This window comes from Camelus ferus, chromosome 32 (assembly GCF_009834535.1).
Source record: "Camelus ferus isolate YT-003-E chromosome 32, BCGSAC_Cfer_1.0, whole genome shotgun sequence".
In the NCBI taxonomy this organism is placed as follows: domain Eukaryota; kingdom Metazoa; phylum Chordata; class Mammalia; order Artiodactyla; family Camelidae; genus Camelus; species Camelus ferus.
In genome coordinates this window covers 19076670-19098512 of record NC_045727.1, presented here as the reverse complement: position 1 = coordinate 19098512, position 21843 = coordinate 19076670, and the positions used below count along the sequence as shown (strand labels likewise).

Here is a 21843-nt window from a genome sequence, read left to right as displayed (position 1 = left end):
CCCCATTCCCCTTTCGCCGGGGCCTATTGGCTACCTACGCTGTCATGATGCGCTCTGATTGGCCAAGCCTCACTTCCTCCCCAGTTCTGCCCGCTGCTGATGCAGGATTCCCTGCCTGCCTCCTCGAGAAGGGGTGGGACGAAGAAGCCCCGCCCCTTTCCTCTTCCCATTCTCCCCGCCTTACACGTTCAGCCCACCCCAGAGGGAGGCCCGAGTCTTTCAATTGGTGGAGGGTCAGAAAGACGGTGCTCCTGATTGGTCAGTCTTCAGCAGGTGGAGCGAACTGATCGGAATAAGGAATTGAATGGTGAAAAGCAGAGTCAATCAGACGCCGAGCCCCGCCTTCTGAGATTGGTGGGTAACCTAGCAACGCAAGCACAGCGTTGGTTAATCACGAATAGAAAAACCTAAAGTCCTCCGAGCAGGTGAGTGCCCAGGTGGGGAAAGGCTGGAGATGAGGGAGAGATGTTAAGTGGGGTCTCGCTCGCTATCCTTTGGCTCTCTGAGGGATCAGTAACCCCCCACAGCGAGCCTGTCCCCGCCTAAAGGACCCTGCTCTCCAGCCCCTGCCACAGTCTGACTCTCCCCGCAAGGACTACTGGGCATCCTTTTCGGTGTCTCCGCCTCTACTCTGCCCCTCCACTTCTCCACTTCATGATCCCTCTTCCTCATCGGTAAAGCGTGGATGATACTAGTCAAGTGGAGTCACATCATAGTTAACTAATTTCAAATCAAACGCATGTTGGGAGGAGGAGAGAGAGAGCAGTTTTTTAGTCCCCTACCATTCTGCCTGGGGTGAGCATACAATGAAAGTCAGTGTTTAACTTGGGTAATTTTGATTATACCAATTTTGGAACTTAACTCCCATCCTTGTCCTTAAAATATTATTTCATTTACATACTTCAAACAAAGGCTTGTTGTGAGGACTAAATGAGGTTAAGGCACAAAGTAGGGGTTGCCAGGGGCTGGGGGGAGGGGGAAACAGGGAGTTATTTAACAGTTACAGAGTCTCAGTTGGGGATGATGAAAAAGTCCTGAAGGTAGATGGTGGTGATGGTTGCAAATAGATGTGAATGTAACAATGCCACTGAATTGAAAATGGTTTTGATGGTAAACTTTACGTTATGCATATTTTTATCACAATAATAATTTTTAAAAAAGCAACTGTAACTCTGGACAAAACTACAGTGCTATATTAGCACTCTGAAAAATCAACCAAAGGCACAGAACAAACTAAGAGCTTTTATTCATAAAACCAGTTTGTAGTGTATTTACCTGAGGCTTCTCTGGTGTCCCCATCCCCAGTTCTATCAGCGTAATAGTTCAACTAGGGTGGTAGTCCATGAAAACCGGTAGCTTCACTGTCGCTGTCTGATAGAGCTCACTTGATTTGGAGGATTGTTGGCTAAAGTGACCATCTTGGTGGGAAGGAAACAGGGGAGGCCAGCAGCTCCAGCGGTCCAAGTTTGTAGTCCTATTTGGCACAAACAATGGACTGAGAGCTTGGAGTTCCTGGTAGTGAGGCAGCCGTAGGGGGCGTGATGAGTTCCCTGTATGTCCTGATTGACCAGAGGTTATGCACATGTATAGTAGAGACCAGAGCAGGGCCAAGCCACTTACACATCCCTGGCCATTGGAGCCAGTGTAGACGTGTGTGCTGAGTGCATGCTGCACGCACCAGCAGTGAATAGAGGTCTTACTGGCTTAAAGTTTGAACATAACCTCTGACCTACTTTTGGCTGAATATTAAACTATATAGATACAGAGATGACCCCTAGGAAGCCAGATTTTAAAATATGAAAAAAAAAAATTGGGCAGAGACATCAGTAGCTGCACACTGGGGAGGAGACCAGCTTGACAGATTTATCCCAGCAAGTAAATTACCAAACACTCAAGCAAAATAAAAACAAGAACAACAATCATTAGGAAGGAAATAATCAGAAGACAGAGTTGCTATAAATAAATAATCTTCCCTCTAAAATTTCCAGTATTCAATAAAAATTGTGAGATGTGCAAGAAACAAGAAAGTGTAAACATACTCGGGAAAAAAAAAGTCGACAGAAACTGCCTCTATGCGTCCCCAGATGTTGGCTTTAGCAGACAAAGACTTCAAAGAAGCTATTATAAATATGTTCAAAGGACTAAAGGAAACCATGTTTAAATAATTAAAAGAAGGTAAAATAACAATGACTCATGAAATAGAAAATATGTAGTATTCCAAAACATACTGTGATAAATTAAGATGCATCTTATAATCCCTAAATCAACCACTAAGAAAAATAACTCAAAAAATGGTTTAAAAATCAACAGAGGACTCAAAATAGTGGCCTAAAAATATTTAACACAATAAAAGGCAGTAAAGAAATAACAGGAGAACAAAAGAAGACTTAAGACGAAACAAATTTAAAAAAACAGTAAAATGGCCCATGTAAATCCAACGACATAAATAATTTAATGTAAATTATTAAATGTAAATGGGAAAAACATTTCCATCAAAAGGCAGACATTGCCAGACTAGATTAAAAATGTGATACCAAACTATATGCTGCCTACAAGAGACCCACCTTAGATTCAAAGACACAAAGGGGCTCAAAATAAAAAGTTGGTATTCCTGCAAAGAGTAACCATAAGACAGCTGGAGAGGCTATACTGCTAACAGACAAAATTGACTTTAAGACAAGAAATATTACTAGAACAAAGAGGGACATTGGATATATTGATAAGGAAAGTCAATGCATCAGCTAGACTGACCAAGAAAATGAGAGAGGAAACACAAATTACCAAAATCAGAATTAACTTAAAGGATTATGAGGAATATTTTGGACAACTTTATGCCAAAAAATAAGACAACTTAGATGAAGTGGATGAATTCCTAGAAAGACAAATTATTAAAAGTGACTCAAGAAGAAAGAAAAATTGAATAGGACTCGTAACAAGTAAAGAGATTGAATTCGAAATAAATAATCTTCCCTTAAAGTAAAGCCCAGTGCTAGAGGTCTTCACTGGTGAATTCCATCAAATACTTAAAGAAGAAATAATACTAATCCTTCACAAATTCTTTCAGAAAATAGATGAGGACGGAACACTTCCCCACTCATTCTGTGAAGCCAGTATTACCTTGATGACAAGGCCAGACAAAGACATCACATGAAAAGAAAACTTTTGACCCAGAGTCTCACCAAATCTGGCCTATCAACTGCTTTTGTAAATAAAGTTTTATTGGAACAGAGACATGCCCATTTGTTTACGTATCGTCTATGACTGCTTTTGCTCTCCAACAGCAGAGGTGAGTAGTTGCATCGGAGGTTCAACAGCCACCAATCCCCAAAGACTCACTATTTGGTCCTTTATAGAAAAAGTTTGCCAACTCCTGCCACAGACCAATATCCCTCAAGAACACAGATGCAAAAATATTAGCAAACCAAATTTAGCCACATATAAAAAGGATTATACACTATGAAATTTATTCCAAAAATGCAAGGTTGCTTTAACATTTGATAAACTATTAATGTAATATGCCATATTAATAGAATAGGTGAAAAAAAAATGCATGGTCATCTCAACAGATGCAGAAAAAGCATTTAACAAAATCCAACATCCATTCACAATAAAACTCTCAATAAGTCAGGAATAGAAAGGAACTTTCTCAACCCAATAAGTGTATCTACAAAACACCCACAGCTAATATACACTTATTGGTTTCCCCTAAGATTGGGAACAAGTTAAGAATGTTTGCTCTCATTACATCTAGTTTACGGAAGGTTCTAGTCAGTGCCATGACGGGAAAAAAGAAATTAAAGGTATCCAGACCAGAAAGAAAAAACGTAAAACTATCTTTATTCACATATGACATCATCCTATATATAGAAAAGCCATAGGAACTCACACAAACTACTAGAACTAATAAACAAGTTTAACAAGGTCACAATATTTTAAAAATCAATTGTATATATTATAATAAATGTGTGCAACTAACGCTCTGAAAATGAAATTAAAAGAACGATTCAGAACAACATCAAAAGAATAAAATACCGAGAATAAAGTTAACAAAACATCGCTAAGAAAATTAAAGAAGATCTAGATAAACTGAGAGACATTTATGTTCATGGATTGGAAGATTCAATGTTGGGAAGATGTTTTTTCTCCCCAAAATGAGCTAGAGATTCAATGTAATACCTATCAAAAATCCAGCAGGCATTACTTGTAGAAATTAACAAAACGATCTCAAAATTTATAAGAATGCAAAGGGTCTAGAATAACCAAAATAATTTTGAAAAAGAACAAAGTTGGAATAAAATTTATACTGCCCAGTCTCAAAACCTTCTATAGAGCTATAGTAATCAAGACAGCGTGGTATTTGCCTGAGGATTGCATATAAATCAATGGAGCAAAACTGAGAGATGAGAAATAAACACGTACATTTACTGCCAATTGATTTTCAACAAAAGTACCAAAATAATTCAATAGAGAAAAGATAATCTTTCCAACAAAGGGTGCTGATACAAGTGGATATCCGTATGCCAAAAAATTAACTTAGACTCTTACCTCACCAATACATAAAGATTAACTCAAAATGGATCATAGACCTAAATATAAGATCTAAAACTGCAAAAACCTTAGAAAAAAAATTAGAAGAAAATATTCATGACTTTGGGTTAAGCAAAAAGTTCTTAGATACAACACCAAATCATGAAGCCATCAAAGAAAAAATTGACAAATTGGACTTCATTAAAATTAAAACCTGAGCTTCAAAAGACATTTTCTTAAAAAAATGAAAAGACAAGCCATAGACAGGGAGAAAATATTTACAAATCATCTATCAGATAAAAGACTATATCTGAGAATATGTAAATAAACTCTTACAACTCAATTAGAAAACAAACAAGCCAAGTTTTAAATGAGCAAAAGAAATGAAGAAACATTCAAACATCAAAGGCAGACATCACCAAGTATTGGTATATGTATGGAGAAACTGAGATTCTTATACACTGCTGGTGGGCACATAAAATGGTACAACCAATTTGCAGTACAGTCTGGCAGTTTCTTAAAAGAGTTAAACATACATTCTCCACACAACTAAGCAACTCCACTTCTAGGATTCTATCCAAGAAAAATGGAAACATGTCCACACAAAGACTTCTATATGAACGTCCTGAGTGGCATCATTAATAATAACCCCCAAACTGGAGACAACCCAAATGTCCTTCAACAGGCGAATGGCTAAAAAGAGGTTGGGCATTGGTTTCTGGCCAAAAGAACATTGTGTGTAAAGATCCTGGTGCTCTGAGCACTTTGGAGAAGGCCAGTGTGGCTGCAGCACAGAGAGTGAGGGCAGGATGGCTTTGAGATACGGCTGGACAGGTAGGTTGGAGCCAATGAGAAGAAATTTCATCAAAAGAGTGAAGGGCTTCGTACAGCCATTATGGAAAACAGTATGGAGATTCCTTAAAAAATTAAAAACAGAGTTACATATGCTCCTGCAACCCTACTCCTAGGTGTATACCTGGAGGGAACTCTAATTCAAAAACATACATGCACCCCAGTGTTCATAGCAGCACTGTATACAATAGCCAAGACATGGAAGCAACCTAAATGTCCATCAACAGATGACTGGATAAAGAAGTTGTGGTATATTTATACAATGGAATACAACTCATCCATAAAAAAGAATAAAATAATGCCATTTCCAGCAACATGGATGGACTTGGAGATGGTCATACTAACTGAAAAAAGCCAGAAAGACAGAGAAAAATACCATGAGATATCACTTATATGTGGAACCTAAAAAAATGAGACAAATGAACGTATTTACAAAACAGGAACAGACTCACAGACACAGAAAACAAACTTACGGTTACTAGGGGTCATAAAGGTGGGGTAGAGGGATAAATTGGGAGTTGGGGATTTGCAGATACTAACTACTATATATAAAATAGATAAACAGCAAGGTCCTACTGTATAGCACAGGGAACTATATTCAATACCTTCTAACAGCATATAATGATAAAGAATATGAAAAGGAATATATATATATATGCTCACACACACACATACGTATAACTGAATTACTTTGCAGTACACCAGAAATCAACACAATGTTGTAAACTGACTATGTCCTTCAGTTAAAACAAAAAAAACTGAAGGGCTTGATCCTTCTCACTCTGCACATCCCCTGGCCCTACCAAGGCTTCAGTCACCATCTGTATGGCAATAGCTCTCACACTTCTGTCTCCTTTCTGAGTCTTTCTTGAAATCTACTCCGGACAGCCACCCGCTCCTGCACATCTCCTCGCAGATGTCCCACCTAGCAGCTGCTAGTCTGTACCATGCCTCGGTATGAATAAGGAAGAGGTGTCTCTCTGGGCACACACAGCTTCATAGTTTCAAGACTTGGTAACTGGACAGCACGTTCTAACATCACTAAACCCACAAGCCCTCAAACCCTGCCTCTCTTCCAGTCTTCACCCTTTGGATAAATACCACAACGACCCAACCAGTATCCAAGCCAGAACACTGGACATCATCCCTAACTCATTCTGCTCCCTCCTTCTCCACATCCCATCCTTCTCATCTAATTGATTCTATCTTCTCGGTATTTCTGGAGCCCATCCACTGCCTTGTCCCTGGTTCTCTTCCCTAGAGCACTGCGACAGCCTTCCAAACTGGTCCTCCTGCCGCCTTGCACCTGCCAACCCTTTAACCACAATTTTCCATGCTGCAGATTTGGTCTTGTCGCTCACTCCCTGCTTAAAATTTACTCCTCCCAGAACCTTCAGTTCCTCCCTTTGAGCAATGAGGGAAGCTGTCGTGGCTGAATTTTCTAACCCATCAAATCAGGGTGATTTTCTTATTCCCCGACCCACCACCACCTCCTGCTGTTAGGGGAGCAAGAGGAAGTGAGACTGGATAACCAGGCCAGGCCAGGACAAAAAGCCAAGTTGGGAAAATGGTGGGCAAGTCAAGAGTAAGGAGGGGTGAGTCCCAAGGTCACTGAATATTAAAAACTTGTTGGAAGAAGGCAAGAACATAACCCACCTTCCCCTTTCCCAGATTTCACCCTCCACCTAGAAAGCCCCAAACAGCCTTTTGATTGAAAGTCAGCATCAATATCTTTGCCTCCAGGCTGGATACGCTGCCGGGGGCATCCCAGCCAGAGCTCTGCCGTGGCTCTGGGCCAGGCACCCCTCGGGAACACGCTTCAGGCATTGACGGTTGGATGTAAATGGCAGGGTTTTAGCTTGGGGTTTTCACTTGATTTACAGTAAAAAACTGAATTGAAGGGGTGAGTCTTTCCTGCTGACTCAGTTGCTAAATTCCCCCCACGCACTTCCCTTTTTCCCAGAGCCCAGGGTGGTGAGGCCGATGCGCTACCTGATTTATCCCTCAAAAACTAACAATCATTCCCCTTTGAAGAGAGCTTTTAACTCTCCAAAGGCCTTTCCCATCTATTAAATCATCCCTTCTCCACCCAGGCTCCCTTCTGATGTGGCTGGAACAGGTGTCATGTCCCCAGATGCCAAAGAGATAAAGGACTTACCCAGACTTGCTCCAAGAGCCCCTGGCAGGGGAGTGCCACACCACCCCGTCTCCTAAGACCCAGACTGTGAATCTGATCTTGATTCTGTGGTGGCTTATTACTTTTGTGTTGTTTTGTTTTGGAGGGGAGGTAATTAGATTTATTTATTTTTACAGGAGGTACTGGGGATTGAACCCAGGACCTTGTGCGTGCTAAGCATGCGCTCTACCACTTGAGCTATACCCTCCCCCAATGATGCCTTTTGGATGGTACCAATTTCAACTTGACAGAGCTGGGCTAGGCTTGGGCAAGCCTTCCTTTGAACCTGGATGGAGCACTGGACTTAGCATGGGTGAGGCCTGGAGTTTTATAGGGGAGCCAGGCCACTGTGGTCTAGACCAGCGGTTCTCAGCCACTGGCACCCCCACCCCCACCCCACAGGGACATCCGGCAATGTCTGGGGATACTGCATCCCCAACTGGTCAGAGTTCATGGTGGGAGAAGGGTGCTACTGGCATCAAGCGGGCAGAGGCCAGGGATGCTGCTAGAAGTCCTGCAACACACAGAACAGCCCCCACAGGAGAGAATCATCTGACCCAAAGTGTCAGTAGTGTGGAGACTGAAAAACCCTGCTCTGCCCTCCTCTGGTATTTTCGCATACACAGACGCACGCACGCACACACACATGCACACACAGTTTACCTTCAAGTCCTAGTCAGTGGAACTGAAAACAAAAGGGGTTTAAAAAAAAAAAATCAAGCTTATTTGAGGGGGAGGGAATAGCTCAAGTGGTAGAGTGCATGCCTAGCATGCTGAGGTCCTGGGTTCAACCCCTGGTACTTCCAGGAAGAAAATAAATAAGTAAACCTAATTACCTCTCCCTGCAAAAAAAATATTTTTTTGTTTTTTTAAAATCAACATCATTTGAAATACAGAGCATCAGGGGAAAGTATCTCTTTGTCCTTAGTTCTCAAATAATAAATAGCAGGAGGTTATACCCTATGACCAATGAAATGCCTTTACCATGGGGGCTTTTGAGCACAGATTGTTTTTTTTAACCATAAAGCCAACAAAGAAACACATTTTCCTCCTCCACCCAGCACACACGTTTAAATACAAAACACACACGTTTAAACACAAAAGAGTACTTACTACATGCAGTGCGCTGTAATATTTTCTATTCTATTTCGTTTATTTTTAATGCTAGTCCCAACTGGCAAATTGATTTCACCACTCACGAAAGGGTTCACAACCCTCAGTTTAAAAGACTCTTCTTGAGGGGTTCAATCCCCAGTACCTCCTCCAAGCAGAAATCAATAAATAAACCTAATTACCTCTCTCCCTCATAAAAAAAACAGTACAGAAGACTCTTCTTCAACATAATCAGTCAGGAAAAGCCAGTGTCTTACATTTAATAAGATTGCGATTTAAATATAAATATGTATATTTTTTAAGTGGGGGAAGTTTATTTTAGAACCTAAATTCACTGCTAGGAAAGTATTCCTTCTCTCTGAAACAGCCAAAGTGATACTATCCACAGTTGCATATAACCAGAAATAAACACTTCAAAAGCTACACTGCCAAGAGAGGAATTTAAAATTGTGATGAATTAATTTGCAAGGAGGAGGAGACTGGAAAATGGTGAGCGGTTTTAGGGATCTCTGTCCTCCTCCATCACTCACAGAAAAACATGAAGAATGCAGAAATCTGCAAAATTTAAAACAGAAATAGTAAAAAGGAGTAAAAAAAAACGGATCCGTTTTGGCTCTTTATAAACCTTTCTGCACAAAAACAAATATATATTATTTTGAGGAAAAATACATCTTATATATTAAGAAGTAGTCAAATGTTAATATTAATTGTATTTTTTTTTTTTTTTTTTGGTGGAGGGAGGTAATTAGGTTTACTTATCTTTTTTTTATTCTTAGGGGAAGTACTGGGGATTGAACCTGGGACCTCACACATGCTAAGCATGAGTTATACCTTCCCTCCCAATTGTATCATTTTGAAAGTCATCATAAAAGCTAAACATTCTTGAGGGGAGGGTATAGCTCAAGTGGTAGAGTGGTTTAGCATGCACGAGGTTCTGGGTTCAATCTCCAGTACCTCCTCTAATAAATAAATAAATAAATAAATAAATAAATAAACCTAATTACCGACCCCCCCCCCCAAAAAAAAGGAAAACTGAAAAAAAATCTTAAAAAAAAAAGAAGCTAAACATTCCTGGGTCAGGACTTCATTTCACACTCACAACGATTCTACCAAATGTGGGTTCTGTTACTGTCCCCATATTACTGACAAGGAAGCCAAAGACACTTAGAGACTTTAAGTGACTCACCTAAAGCCACACAGCGAGGAAGTGGTGATCCCCTGGGACTGAACTCCGAATTTGTCTGACCTTGGAACCCACAAACTTAATCACTGTGCAGTAGGCCCTTTTTTTGCCTTTCAGCTTCTGAGATGTGGGTTCAGAAGGACAAGCGAATTTGCCTAGGGTTATAGCCGTGGCCAGTGGCCAGCAGAGAGATGTTCTTGACAACCATCAGCTTAGAATTCTGTCCCCGGGAGCCCATTCCCTTCCAACCTCAGCCTCTGTTAAGGGTCCTCTTGTCTCCAAAACGCGGGATAACATTGCAGCCAGCGGTCACAGAGCCATCACCACCGATGAGATCCTGTCTGTGAATACCTCCAGTGTTCACTGCTACAGCCCCAGCCTGGGAACCTTTTGCAAGCCAAACGGAATCCACAAAACATGGGTTCTCAAAAAGGACGACAGAGGATTGGGTAATACTTCAAAAGTGGCGATAGGAAAAACACAAAAAACACAAAAAAATGCAGCTAAACCATGAAAAAACCAAAACAGATTTAAATCTTTTATTTTAAAATTCCAAGCCCCGAGTTAAGGGATGGGGAAAAAAATCCATAGACCAGATCCTGGCTCACCATTTTTCACTATGAAAATGTGACACTGGGGGAGAGTGTTGCTGAGCAGTAGAGCGTATGCTTAGCAGGCAAGGGTTCAATCCCTAGTACTTCCTTTTTTTAATATATATATTTCTTTATTTTAATTGAGCTGTAATTCACATATCATAAAATTCACCATTTCAACTGCCTGATACCTCCATTAAAGTAAATAAATTAACTACTTTCCCTTCACCCCCCAAAAAATGCAAATCAAATCTAGCACTTATATTTATCAATAATTTATGATATAATATGTTACATAAATATATATAACAACTATGAATATTCATATCTATCACTGTTAATTTGATTGACTGCTATAGGAATTGAATTTTGAACACATCTGTTCTCTATATCTCTATGGGACAGGACTCATTGAAACTGGACCAGCAAAGGATGATTCTACTATGTTCAACATAGAAGTCAATCTTAAAATTGACAGACTGGGCAGAATAGCGGCTGTGGGGTGCAGACTCCTGAGACAGATTGCCTGGGCTGAAACCCCAACTCTGTCACTTACTAGGTGTAAACTACAGAAACAGCTAGACTCTCTCTGCCTCGCTTTTCTCTCCTGTAACACGGAGGGAATAAAAGCACCTACTTCATGAGACTGTTGTGAGGAATAAAGGAGTTAGTTCGTGTAAAGCATTTAGAACAGCGTTGGGTATGCAGTGAGTTACCAAGAGTTAGTATTAAAATGGCATTCTTTAAAATGAGAGGCCCTCCACCTCTACGTACACACACTCTCCAATATTTTTTTTTAACACCCTCTGACCTCTCCACAGACCAGTGCTGGATTTGTAGGGTAGTCGTAGGTGTTGGGTTTTCATCTCCTTTTTCTCCTCAGGGGATAAAATATATATAATTTACCTCAAACCTTTTTTTTTTTTTTGCCTTCAAAATATTCCGAGAGCGAAAGTAATAAAACATCCAACAAGCCCATTTGAATGAAGACGAGGTCTAATTTGCATGATAAAGATACATTTCCATTTATAAAGTTCATCAGCAGAATTAATGACAAATAAAAGGAAGATCCAATTAAAGTTCCCCATCCATTAACAACCTTGCTTCACTCTCAGGGCAGGAATTTTAAAAGGAGAAATGATTTAAATATTAAGGTTGGTGGCATTAAGAAGGACATGAAATGATCATATTAGAATTCAAGGAAAAGAGATTCTCCAGTGATTTTTGTCATCAGAGTCAGACGCGTGTCCCCCGATCCCAGTTCCACCGGCTTTTTCTCGTTCACCCAAATGAGCTGTCAGGAACTGACAGGCATCGTCATAATCAAAGAAAACAAGTTTGCCCTTTAAAGCAAAAGAGGTAATTTGGCTGAAAGCAAATTGGAAACATTTCCTATAACGTTGCGTTTCCAGCCGTGCTCTCTGAAGAATTCAGGCGTTTTGATTTATGCTAGAGAGCTTTGGGGGCCGATGCAGAGAAGTGCGTTCATTAAACACTTTGTTCACATTCATCCTGTGGCCGCGAGGCAAAGATCCGTCATCCTCAGAGAGGCAGAGGACGCTCCGTGGCTGTCCCTAATGTTATTTTCAGGAAAAGCCTTAAGGAACATGCAAGACTGACTGGGGAGCAGGAAGTGGGTGGGAATCAAAGAGATGGCACAGTGACGCCCTTCTCACCTCAGCCCTCTGCTCCCAGAGGCTCCCGATTTGGGAGTCATTTTTCCCAGCCAAGGAACACAGCATCCTTAGCACCTGACCTGGCTGCCTTTCTTCCTGTTCTTTGTCACATTAGGTGTTTCTTTGATTCCCTCCCTTTCTCTCTGTTTACTCTGCTTTGGGAAGCTGAAGGTATCTTTTGTGGCTTCAGGTATCACGTCTTTCTCCCCTGCCTTCATATCTCCATCCCCAAGGTCTCCCTGGAGCCCCCTGGACCTGGTGCTGCCGGTTGCCTGGAGTATTTTGTCAGCTAGAGGTCTTTGATTGCAAGCAACAGAAGCTGACCCTGGCTAAGCAAAATGGTGAAGGGAAAGCTGAAGAACCAGGTCTCTGAAAGGTCAGCAGCCAAGGAAGTAAAAACACCTTAACTGGTCTACCTGCCAACAGACCTTTCTCTATGAATCATCCATTACAACAGATCCTTCTCAAGCATCTAATTGTATCCTGTTACACTCTTCCTGAAATCAAAATGGATCCTAATTTCCTACAAGATAAACTCCAATGTCCCCACTCTGGTGCTGATGGCGGGTCATAATCTCCACCTACTCTATGAATACAGCTTCATCCCCTGCCTTCTGTAGTTGCTGAACCTACACGTGTGCATGTTTCACATCCCAAACTAGGATATAAACTCTGGGAGGACAGAAATTAGACCTTGCATCTTTTTTTATACCCCCAGGGTTCAATAAATGCCTAAATAGGTGACTACAGGGATGATCTTTATTGCGGGGAGCAAGAGCAGATGGAAGCAGGCCAGTTAAACTCTTAAATCACCCAAGTGAGCGATATTAAGGCCCTTACTCGATGGCAGAGAGGCTGCTGAGAAAGAAGTGGACTGGGGGCTATCAAGGAGAGAACACAGATAACTGGGTGGTGCACTGGATGTGGAGGGGAAGGAAGAATCTGGGTGGCACTCAGGATTCTGGCTTAGGCAACAAGGGAGGCAGAATTGCTGATCGTCAAGACAAGGGATAAAGAATCAGCAAGGTGAGGGGTGGGGACATGTTGAGGTCCATCTTGGACACAGAATGTTGGGAGGTCCAGCTGATCCTGGGCAGTAGGCATTCACTAGGTCTGGGCTAATAATATTAGTTATTTATTGAGCACTGACAACGTTCAAGATCTGTTCCAGGAACTTCCCATCGAATCCCTGTTTAATGGCTGAGGAACCCCAGGGTCCCCCAGCAAGGATCTGAACCGTAGTGGGGCTGCTGCAAAGCTAGGATATCATGCCATATATGCCACATAAATCACTGATTCCTGATTGCCGCCGTAGATTTTTCTTTTAAATAAGCTTTTAGTTTTGTAATAATTATAGGTCTACAGAAAAGTTGTGAAGGTAGTACAGAGAATTCCCATGTGCCCTTCATCCAGCTCTCCCTGATGTCAATATGTTACATAACCACGGTGTTTGTCAAAACTAAGAAATTAACATTGGTACGATGCTACGAACTCAACTTCGACTTTATTTGGATATCACCAGATTTCCTGCTAATGTCTTTTTCTGTTCCAAGAACCAATTCAGGATACAATACTGCATTTAGCAAAACAGTTTTTAAAACTACATTCCGAAGTCATTGTTCAGCCCCACCCTGATTTTTTCAAATCCATTCTTAAAGTCCAATGCAAATGGGCTGTGCTGGTCCCAGTGCTGTTTGCCCTCAGCACCATTATTTGCTCTGTCCCTCTTCTGCTCTGTGTCTCAGGCTGCCACCCCCGCAGGATGCATTGCCCAGGCTCCCTTGTCAGCTGGTTTCCCACAGGGTTTGGCCAATGGGAGGCACTGGTGTTAGATAGGAGGAAGGGAGGAAGGGAGAAAGGCAGTATTTCTCCCCTTCTCTCTGCTTTGGGCTGCGTTTCCGGCTGTGGCCGCAGGGGCTATCGCTCCTGCCTGGACGGGAAATGGCTGTGGCTCCAGCTTCCCCTGGGTGACCCCGAGCCCCAAGCTCACCCCCTCCTCCTCCTGCGTGGCTTCCTGCCATTGACAACTGGGTCACTTCCCCTTCTCCCGACTGGCCTGTCAACTCTTTCATCACCCCGTGTAACCAGTTTGCTGTGTTTAAACACTTAGAATGATGTCTGCATTCCTGGGTGGTCCCTGCCTGACACATGTGCCTGAGACCCACCTCCACACTTGGTCCTCCTGCCCTTGGGGCCCTGACACTGTCACAAAGCTAGAAACTGCTTTCTGTGAGAGGTTCTGTGTAAAAGCTGTGGAGCTCCTAAGATGAACTCTCAGTGTCAAGGGTTGATGGCGGCTGGGGTCACAGCAGCCAGTCCCGATGTCAGCGCGGCTCTGCTAACTGCTCACTCCTCCCCTTTTCAGGGTTGCCAGAGACAATACATGGAGGAGACCCAGACAGTCTACCAAGGTCTCGATCTCTCAGGGCGCACAAAGGCTGCTAATAAAATGGCTTTGGACATGCTCGCCGTGGCCCCTCTCTACCCGGGCCCTGACATCAACAAAATAAGGCTGATAGCAGAGACAACCAAAAAGTCAACCACCCCACCGAAACTCTTGGTCCCCACTGAGACCAAACTCACCACCACTGAGACCAAGAGGATCATGTCCGTCCTAGACGACACCATCCACAAGGTGGAGTTGGTGACCCTGCTGTCATACGTGGCGTCCAATCCCGAGGATCTGGAGAGGATGCTGGGGGAGGACATCATGAAGGCAGTGAGAGAGCACGGGCACCTTTGCCAGATCCTCCTGGATCACGTCGGTTACCTGCAGGAGGAAGAACGGCAGTTGCAGGAGGAAGACGTGTTCGAGGATGAACCGTGGTTCCAAGACCGCCTCCTCTCCATAGAGCTGCAGAGATCCCACCTCCCACCACTTGTGCAGCAGGTCAAAGAATCCACCAAGGACATCGTGAGACTCCTGCTCAATAACCCCCAGGCAGCAGCCAGTCTCCTGCAGGTGCAGCCACTTGGCAGAAGTGCAGAAGCCCAGAGTTTTATTGATAGCCTGATAGAGCTCCGAGGTTTCCTGTTTGAGAAGCTACTCACTAGCCCCATGGAAGCCAGAGACAAGGCTCAGTTTGTACAGGACATCAGCAGAAGGAATCGGAGGAACCAGGAAATCATCGACACGCTGGAAAATGAATTGGCAGCATGCGTGAAGAACAGGGATGCAGAGGTATCACTGGACAGCATAGGTCATGTTATGGAAGGAGCCCCGGGGAGGGGCCCAAATCTTTCGGCAGTTGGGTTTTTCCTCAGTGATTTAAATAGCTGTTTTCATTCATTTACTCCGCATATATTGTTTTGAGCACTTACCAGTTGGCAGGTCTTATAAAGAAAGCCTACATGGTTCCAGCCTCATGGAGTTCACTGCAGGGAAGGCAGGGCTTAAAGAGGTGATTTAATTACAGTTTTGAGAAGTAAAGGGCAGGGTAAGTATAGGGTGCTATAAGAGAGTGTTAGAAGGGGAGGGTATAGCTCAGTGGCAGACCATATGCTTAGTATGCACAAAGTCCTGGGTTCAATCCCTGGTACCTCCATTAAAAAAAAAAAAAAAAAAGTGTTACAGGAGACCTGAACTTTGAACTCAGGAAACTCAAAGCCAAGACCTGAAGGAGAGGGAGTAAACCAGGCAAGTGAGGTAGGGAGGGACCTTCCAGGCCAGGGGCAGGCAAACCTTAGGCTTTGCTGGCAGATCACACAGGGCCTTGGACGCCTAATCAGAGAATATGGTCTTTGTCCCGAGGGCAAGGGGTGGGTGGAGGGGTGGGCGGGTGGGAGCTCCAGAAGAATTTTTAAGAAGAGAAAGGATAACATGATCCTGATCTATTAATAACCACTTGGGGACACATATTCTTAATATACGTTTTCTCACAAAAGCCTTTAAAAGTCCCTGGGAGGTGACGTATAAGTTGCTAAAACAAAGAGCCTCAAAATAACAGTGGCTTAGTCAAGATGGAAATATATTTCTGTCTAGCCAGAAAGAGAAAGAAAAATACCATATGATATCACGCATATGTGGAATAAGAAAAGAAAAGAAAAGAAAAGAAAAGAAAAGAAAAGAAAAGAACACAATGAATTCATCTACAAAACAGAACCAGACTCACAGACATAGTAAACAATCTTATGGTTACTGGGGAAAGGGAGTGGGAAAGGATAAATTTGGGAGTTTGAGATTTATAAATGTTAGCCACTATATATAAAAATAGATTAATATATATATATATATATATTTCTGTCTAATAGGGAGTTGGCATAGGAGCTCTGCTTTGTAAAATTGTCAGGGGTCCAGGTTCCTTCTGGCTGGCATCTTTGCCATCACCTACATGGCACCTCTGTGGACCGGGAAGGTTTCCCCAGCTTTCTCCCAAGCTGTCGCCACTGGTCCAATCAACAGGAAGGAGAAAAGGGGAGGAGGGGCCTTCGTCCTGCCCTTTTGGGAGGCCACCTGCAATCAGCGTACAGACAGTTCTGAGCTACACCCAGTGGCTGGAGATGCTGGGGAAAGTGGTCTGTAGCTGGGGCCACGTTCCCAGTGAAACATTCTGCTGTACAGCCTTTCTAGGGGGAACAGATCCTGGGGAACAGCCAGCCAGTGCTACCATAGGCATTTTCATCACCCTGTGACCCATGAGAGGTCGTGGTTGGCCTCCCTCCCCGACGCAGGGGTGTCACTTAGGGACAGGGACGAGACACACAAGTGGCTTTGCTGGTCCCACTTGGGTGGTGGAAACAGCTTGGGGCTGCCAAGGTGGACAGATCTGGGGTCAAATTCCATTTTGGCCAGGTGGGCACATTTTATCAGATCCATCAGTTCTCACCGTGAAATAAGGGGGTGACACCAATAAGGTATGTTTTGTTGGGGTTGGCGGTGGGGGGGAATCCACAAGCAAAGCTCTGACTGCCAATAATACTACCTGCTCCAAAGCCAACACCTGGAGCATGAAGACTTGCCCACAGGACAGACTTGCCTCAAACCCGCCCCCCAGCACTCGATGAGACAGGCAGTGAGCTCAGAGCCCCCGCGGCCCCGCAGCCAGCTGCCGCCAGCCGAAGGCTCAAGTCTCAGAAGGAGACTCCAGCGCGTGTGATCAGCCTTTGGAGTTTACTTACGGGACAGCCCCACCCGCCCACCCCAATTCCTGTTTTAGAATCGACTGAGGGCAGGGGCCAAGCCAGGTCCGCGAGGGGACAGCTGGGTGGCAGTCCCTGCATCATGTGTTTATCTCACGCTCCCAGCATCATGCCAGGTGTCTCTGCCAACTGGGCACTCCCCGACTGTGCCCTGGGCGGGCGTGTCGCAGCTGTCCCTGCTGTCCTGTGGCCTCGCTCCGGCACGCCTGTGCACTTCATTCATACCAGGAAACAGGGTGGTGGCCACGAACATGGGCCCTGGACCAGACAGAGCCGGCTTCATATTCCAGCTCAGCTGCACAACCCGACAGACAACTCAATCCCCACTGAGCCTCAATTTCCTGGTCTCTGGTCAGTCTGTCCTCGTCCTTAGCCAGGGCTGGGGGTAGGGTTTGGCCAGGCAACGATGCTCTGCCCTAAGGGAGCCACAGTCACACCAGCCTCCCCTGGGATGATCGGTGATGACAGAGGTGTTAGCGGACCCTCTCTTCTTCCTGGCCCAGGTGGAGAAGGAGAACTTTGTGATCCAAGAACTGAAAAACCAACTGCACCAGGTGTGCAAGTTCTCAGAAAACAGCCTCCTTCGCACCAAGCTGGAGGCTGAGAAGCAGCAGAAGGCAGACTTCCGGGCCTCGCAGGCCAGGGTGGCCAAGATCCAACAGGACATCCTGATGCTGCGGTCACAGTTCCACAACCTGGTCTCGGAGAACTGGGAGGCGGAGCAGATGCTGAGGAAGGTGCCCTGGGGAAGTGGGGAGGGGGCGGAGGGAGGGCCAGTGTGCAGGGCAAGGCAGGGCTGCTCCAGCCACCCAGGGAGCAGCTCCACAGCACCCCCCAGGAGGACACAGGAGCAGAGGAAGCCCCAGGTTGAGGCCGCATCCATGGGGAGGCGGGAGGGAGCAGCACACAGGCCCAGGGGCTGGGGGGCAGAGAGATCGGGAACTTAGGCAAGTTCCTGAACTCCTTTGAGCCCTTGAGGAGAACACCCACCTGTCCTGCAAAGGAAATGACAGAGCACACAAGCCTCTGGCAAATCCCTGAAGTCCTTCTGAGCCTCGGTTTTCACGTCTTTAAAATGAAAGTGATTAAAGAGGCCTTAATGAGTTAAAATGAGAATTAAATGAGATGACAGGTAGAGAGCTGGTGCCTAGTAGGTGCTCAATAAGTATCATATCTTCATTTGCCTTTTCCCTCCTCTCAGCCAGGACCCAGGCCAGGTGTGTGCCCCCAGTTTGCTTCCAAATCCCTTTCCTCACAAAGGTTCCCAGATTCATTTTAGTCTCACGACTCTTTTGAGCATCTGATGGAAGCCACAGGCCTCTCCCCATAAAGAGGCATAGATGCACACACACATAGCGCTGGACAATTCCTGGGTCACAGGCCCCTGAAGCCAGCCTGTCCATGGGGCCCAAGTTAAAATTCTTGCTCTGTAGGATTAAGAAGCTGCTTTATTTTTTTAATTGAGGTGAAATCCACATAACATAAAATTAACCACTTTATTTTTTTTTAAATGGAGGTACCAGGAATTGAACCCAGGACCTCGTGCATGCTAAGCATGTGCTCTACCATTGAGCTCTATCCTCCCCGCCTTAAATGAACCATTTTAAAGTAAAGAATTCAGTGGCACTTAGGATATTCACGATGTTGTAGAATCACCACCTCTATCTAGTTCCAAAACATTTTCATTATCTCCAAATAAAACCCTGTACTCAGTAAGCAGTTTCTCCCCACTCTCTCCCCTCCCCCCAGCCCCTGGCAACCACTAGTCTATTGTCTGTCTCTATGGATTTGTCTGTTCTGGATGCTTCATGTAAATGGAATCAGACAATATGTGGTCCTCATGACTGGCTTCTTTCACTGGGCATCGCATTTTCAAGGTTCATCCACATAGCATTCACCGATATTTCGTCCCTTTTTATGGTTGAATAATATTCCATTGTATGTACAGGCATTAATCTTTTAAAAACAAAATTAGCTCATGTTCCTCCACCGCACCTAAATCCACCCCCTTCCCAGCTTCCATCCCTCTTACACTAGAAACCAGACTCCTTCCCCTGCTGACACGTCCCCCATGACATGGCATCACTCTGATCTCACTGGAACCATGCTCCTCCCCAGCCACGCCATTCCAGCCACACTGGCTCAATTCCTGTTCTTTAAACATCACAAGCTTGTTCCCACCTCAGGGCCTTAGCAACTGCTGCTCCCTCTGCCCAGAAGGTCCTGGAGCCAGACTGCTGGCTTCCAATCCAGGCCTTACCACCCGTTAGCCTCACGATCTTGGGCCAAGTGAGTGAGCATGTCTGATCCTCCGTGTCCTCATCCTTGAAGTGGAGGAGAACCTACCCCGTGGTGTGGATTCAGTGGGCGAGGTGCGACGTAGGGCCCGCTGATACAGAGCCGGCTCCGTGCCATTTATCGCTAATATCAGCCTTTCGAACAATGACTAATTGAATTTTTTTTTTTAGAAAAAATATAAAGTGGAGACGGAAATCGAGAACTGGATCCAGAAATATGATACGGAGATGAGTGAAAAGCAGGTATCTGTCTGCCTGAGTCTCTCAAGTGTGTTGCCCAAGATCCTCTAGGAATGGGGAGATGGGAGGAGAAGCTCTGGATGATCCGTGGTCTGAGCCTCGCCTAGTGGCTTCTCTGCCCCTTCCTTAGGCTCAAGGGTTTGTCTAGCCTGGGGCACTGAGGGGAGAGGTGGGAAAGGAAGGCTCCAGAAGCTGTGAGCCACTAAGACGTGCCTGACACCAGGCCCAAAGATGGTGGCTCCACCTAGTGTCCACATCCCAGGCTCTCTGTTCCCTCCTCCCTCAGCTCCGGCCAGCACCTTCATCCCCACAAGCCAGGGCTCATCCCCGCCAGATTCAGGCGTGAGCTTACCTCCACCACCTCACTGTCACTCAGAAACTTTCTACCGAGCGGTTGAAGTGTGCCAGGTGCTGGGTGACAGCGGCGAAGGAAGCCCCTGTCACCACTCAGAGGTTCTACTCTGGAGTCACTTACTAGCTGCGTGTGAAGCAAGGGACTTGACCTTTCTGAGCCCATTCCTGCATGGGATCAACCGAGACAGTGACACCCACACTGCAACCCTGGTGGGGATTCAATGAGGCACTGTTGTCACAAGTGCTTGTACAGCACTGGATCTGGCCTGGAGGAGGCGCTCAGGGAACGGCCGCCTATAAAACGGGGCGCCCTCAAGCCTCCACCCAGCTCTGTGATAACATCGGTGGCCCACAGCCCCGGCTCTGGGGCCAGGGAGGCTTGGTGAGCACTGGGGGTGACATCAGCCTGTAGGAGTGGTCCAGTGTCAGGTGTGCTGTTCAGAGAAGGGCAAGTGGCGCCTTGCTCTGTCTGACACGAGTGCTCCAGGAACGGGGAGACGCAGGAGGCTGTGCTCTTGTTTCTCTGGTCCCGATGAGGGCGGTGGGTTGCTTGACGGCAGAGACCAAGTCTACTTAGCTCTGCGTCCTCTGGAAGTACTTCACTTCTGGTAGACGCTTGGTAAAGGTTAGCGCAAGGGAGGCAGGGAGGCAGGCGTAAAGTGAAGGAGAGGCTGTGGTTAAACAAAAGGGAGAATTTGGTCCCCTGAGAAAGGTCTTCTCTAGCTATCTTTGTGAAACGGACAGCTAGTATTTTTTATGTCCCCACTGTGTGCCTGGCGTCACACCTGGGAAATTGTGTCCATCCAGTCATTTAATACCGGAAACAGCTCCTACTCCTGCTCCGGGTTTGGAATTGTCCCCATGTCTCAGATGAGGAAAAATGAAGGCTTGAAAGGTGAAGCCCCTCGAGGTGTGGCCAAGCTGGAATGATTGGGAGACCAGTCTGCCCAGCCCACAAGCCGCATTCTTTCCTTGTTCCTGAAATTAATTCCTCCGGGTCCCTCCACAAGCTCGGATGGACCGCGTCACCTCTCCCATTCTCATCCGGGCCTCAGTTACAGGAAGGCTTAGTGTCAGTGGCACTGCTAGGGCAGAAGCCCCTTTGAGAAGGGTGGGAACGTGTGCAGAAGAGGGTGGCAGGCAGCGCACCGTGCCTGGAGATCCCCACCCCCTGACTCTCCCCCAAGGACGAGTACCAGGAGCTGGACATCATCCACAAGGAGGAGAAACTCCAGCTGGAGGAGCTGAAGCAACGGTACGAGGTGCTGATGGAAGAGTTTTCCCAGATCCAGGCCGAGCAGGAGATTAACACCAAGAAGAGGCTGGAGGCCGAGCAGGAGATGGTGCGCATGGTGCGGGCCACCACTCTCATCCAGGCCCTGTGGAGGGGCTACCTGGTCCGTTCCATGCTCAAGTCCAAGAAGAAGAAGCGGGGCAAGAACAAAGCGAAGGACAAGGAGAAGGGCAAGGGCAAGGGCAAGGGCAAGGAGAAGGGCAAGGGCAAGGGCAAAGGCAAGGGCAAGAAATGAGCCCTCCCCACTGTCCCTGCCCAGACCCCTGCACTCCCCGTGACCTCGCCTCTCAGAGAGCCAGCCCCGAAGCCCCTGGGATAGGGAGCCCTGCAATTCATGGCTTTAACGCTTTTTGAAAATTAAAAACCAGTTAAACCACGGTCTACAAATAAACTTCACTC

General features: G+C 45.5%; 2 protein-coding genes across 2 annotated transcripts in view; one reads left to right on the top strand and one right to left on the bottom strand.

The window, feature by feature from the left end:
• TPCN1 (two pore segment channel 1) overlaps positions 1 to 14722 on the bottom strand; it is a 71347-nt gene extending 56625 nt beyond the window's left edge. The window contains exon 1 of the mRNA XM_032472177.1: positions 14704 to 14722. The gene's annotated coding sequence lies outside the window, so the exon portion shown is untranslated. The remainder of the gene's footprint in view (positions 1 to 14703) is intronic.
• IQCD (IQ motif containing D) lies at positions 193 to 21679 on the top strand. Its single transcript, XM_006183847.3, has 5 exons — positions 193 to 425; positions 14486 to 15301; positions 17763 to 17996; positions 19728 to 19799; positions 21338 to 21679. Exons 2-5 carry the CDS (start codon positions 14504 to 14506, stop codon positions 21677 to 21679), a joined length of 1446 nt encoding a protein of 481 aa, XP_006183909.3. The 5' UTR covers positions 193 to 425; positions 14486 to 14503.
• The last annotated feature ends 164 nt before the right edge of the window (positions 21680 to 21843 follow it).

Excerpts from the sequence above, each read along its gene's own strand:
- IQCD (XM_006183847.3), top strand. The coding sequence starts at position 14,504 with ATGGAGGAGACCCAGACAGTCTACCAAGGTCTCGATCTCTCAGGGCGC. Across the intron at positions 17,997-19,727 it reads CGGAGCAGATGCTGAGGAAG|AAAAAATATAAAGTGGAGAC; the intron begins GTGCCCTGGGGA and ends TTTTTTTTTTAG. Across the intron at positions 19,800-21,337 it reads CGGAGATGAGTGAAAAGCAG|GACGAGTACCAGGAGCTGGA; the intron begins GTATCTGTCTGC and ends CTCTCCCCCAAG.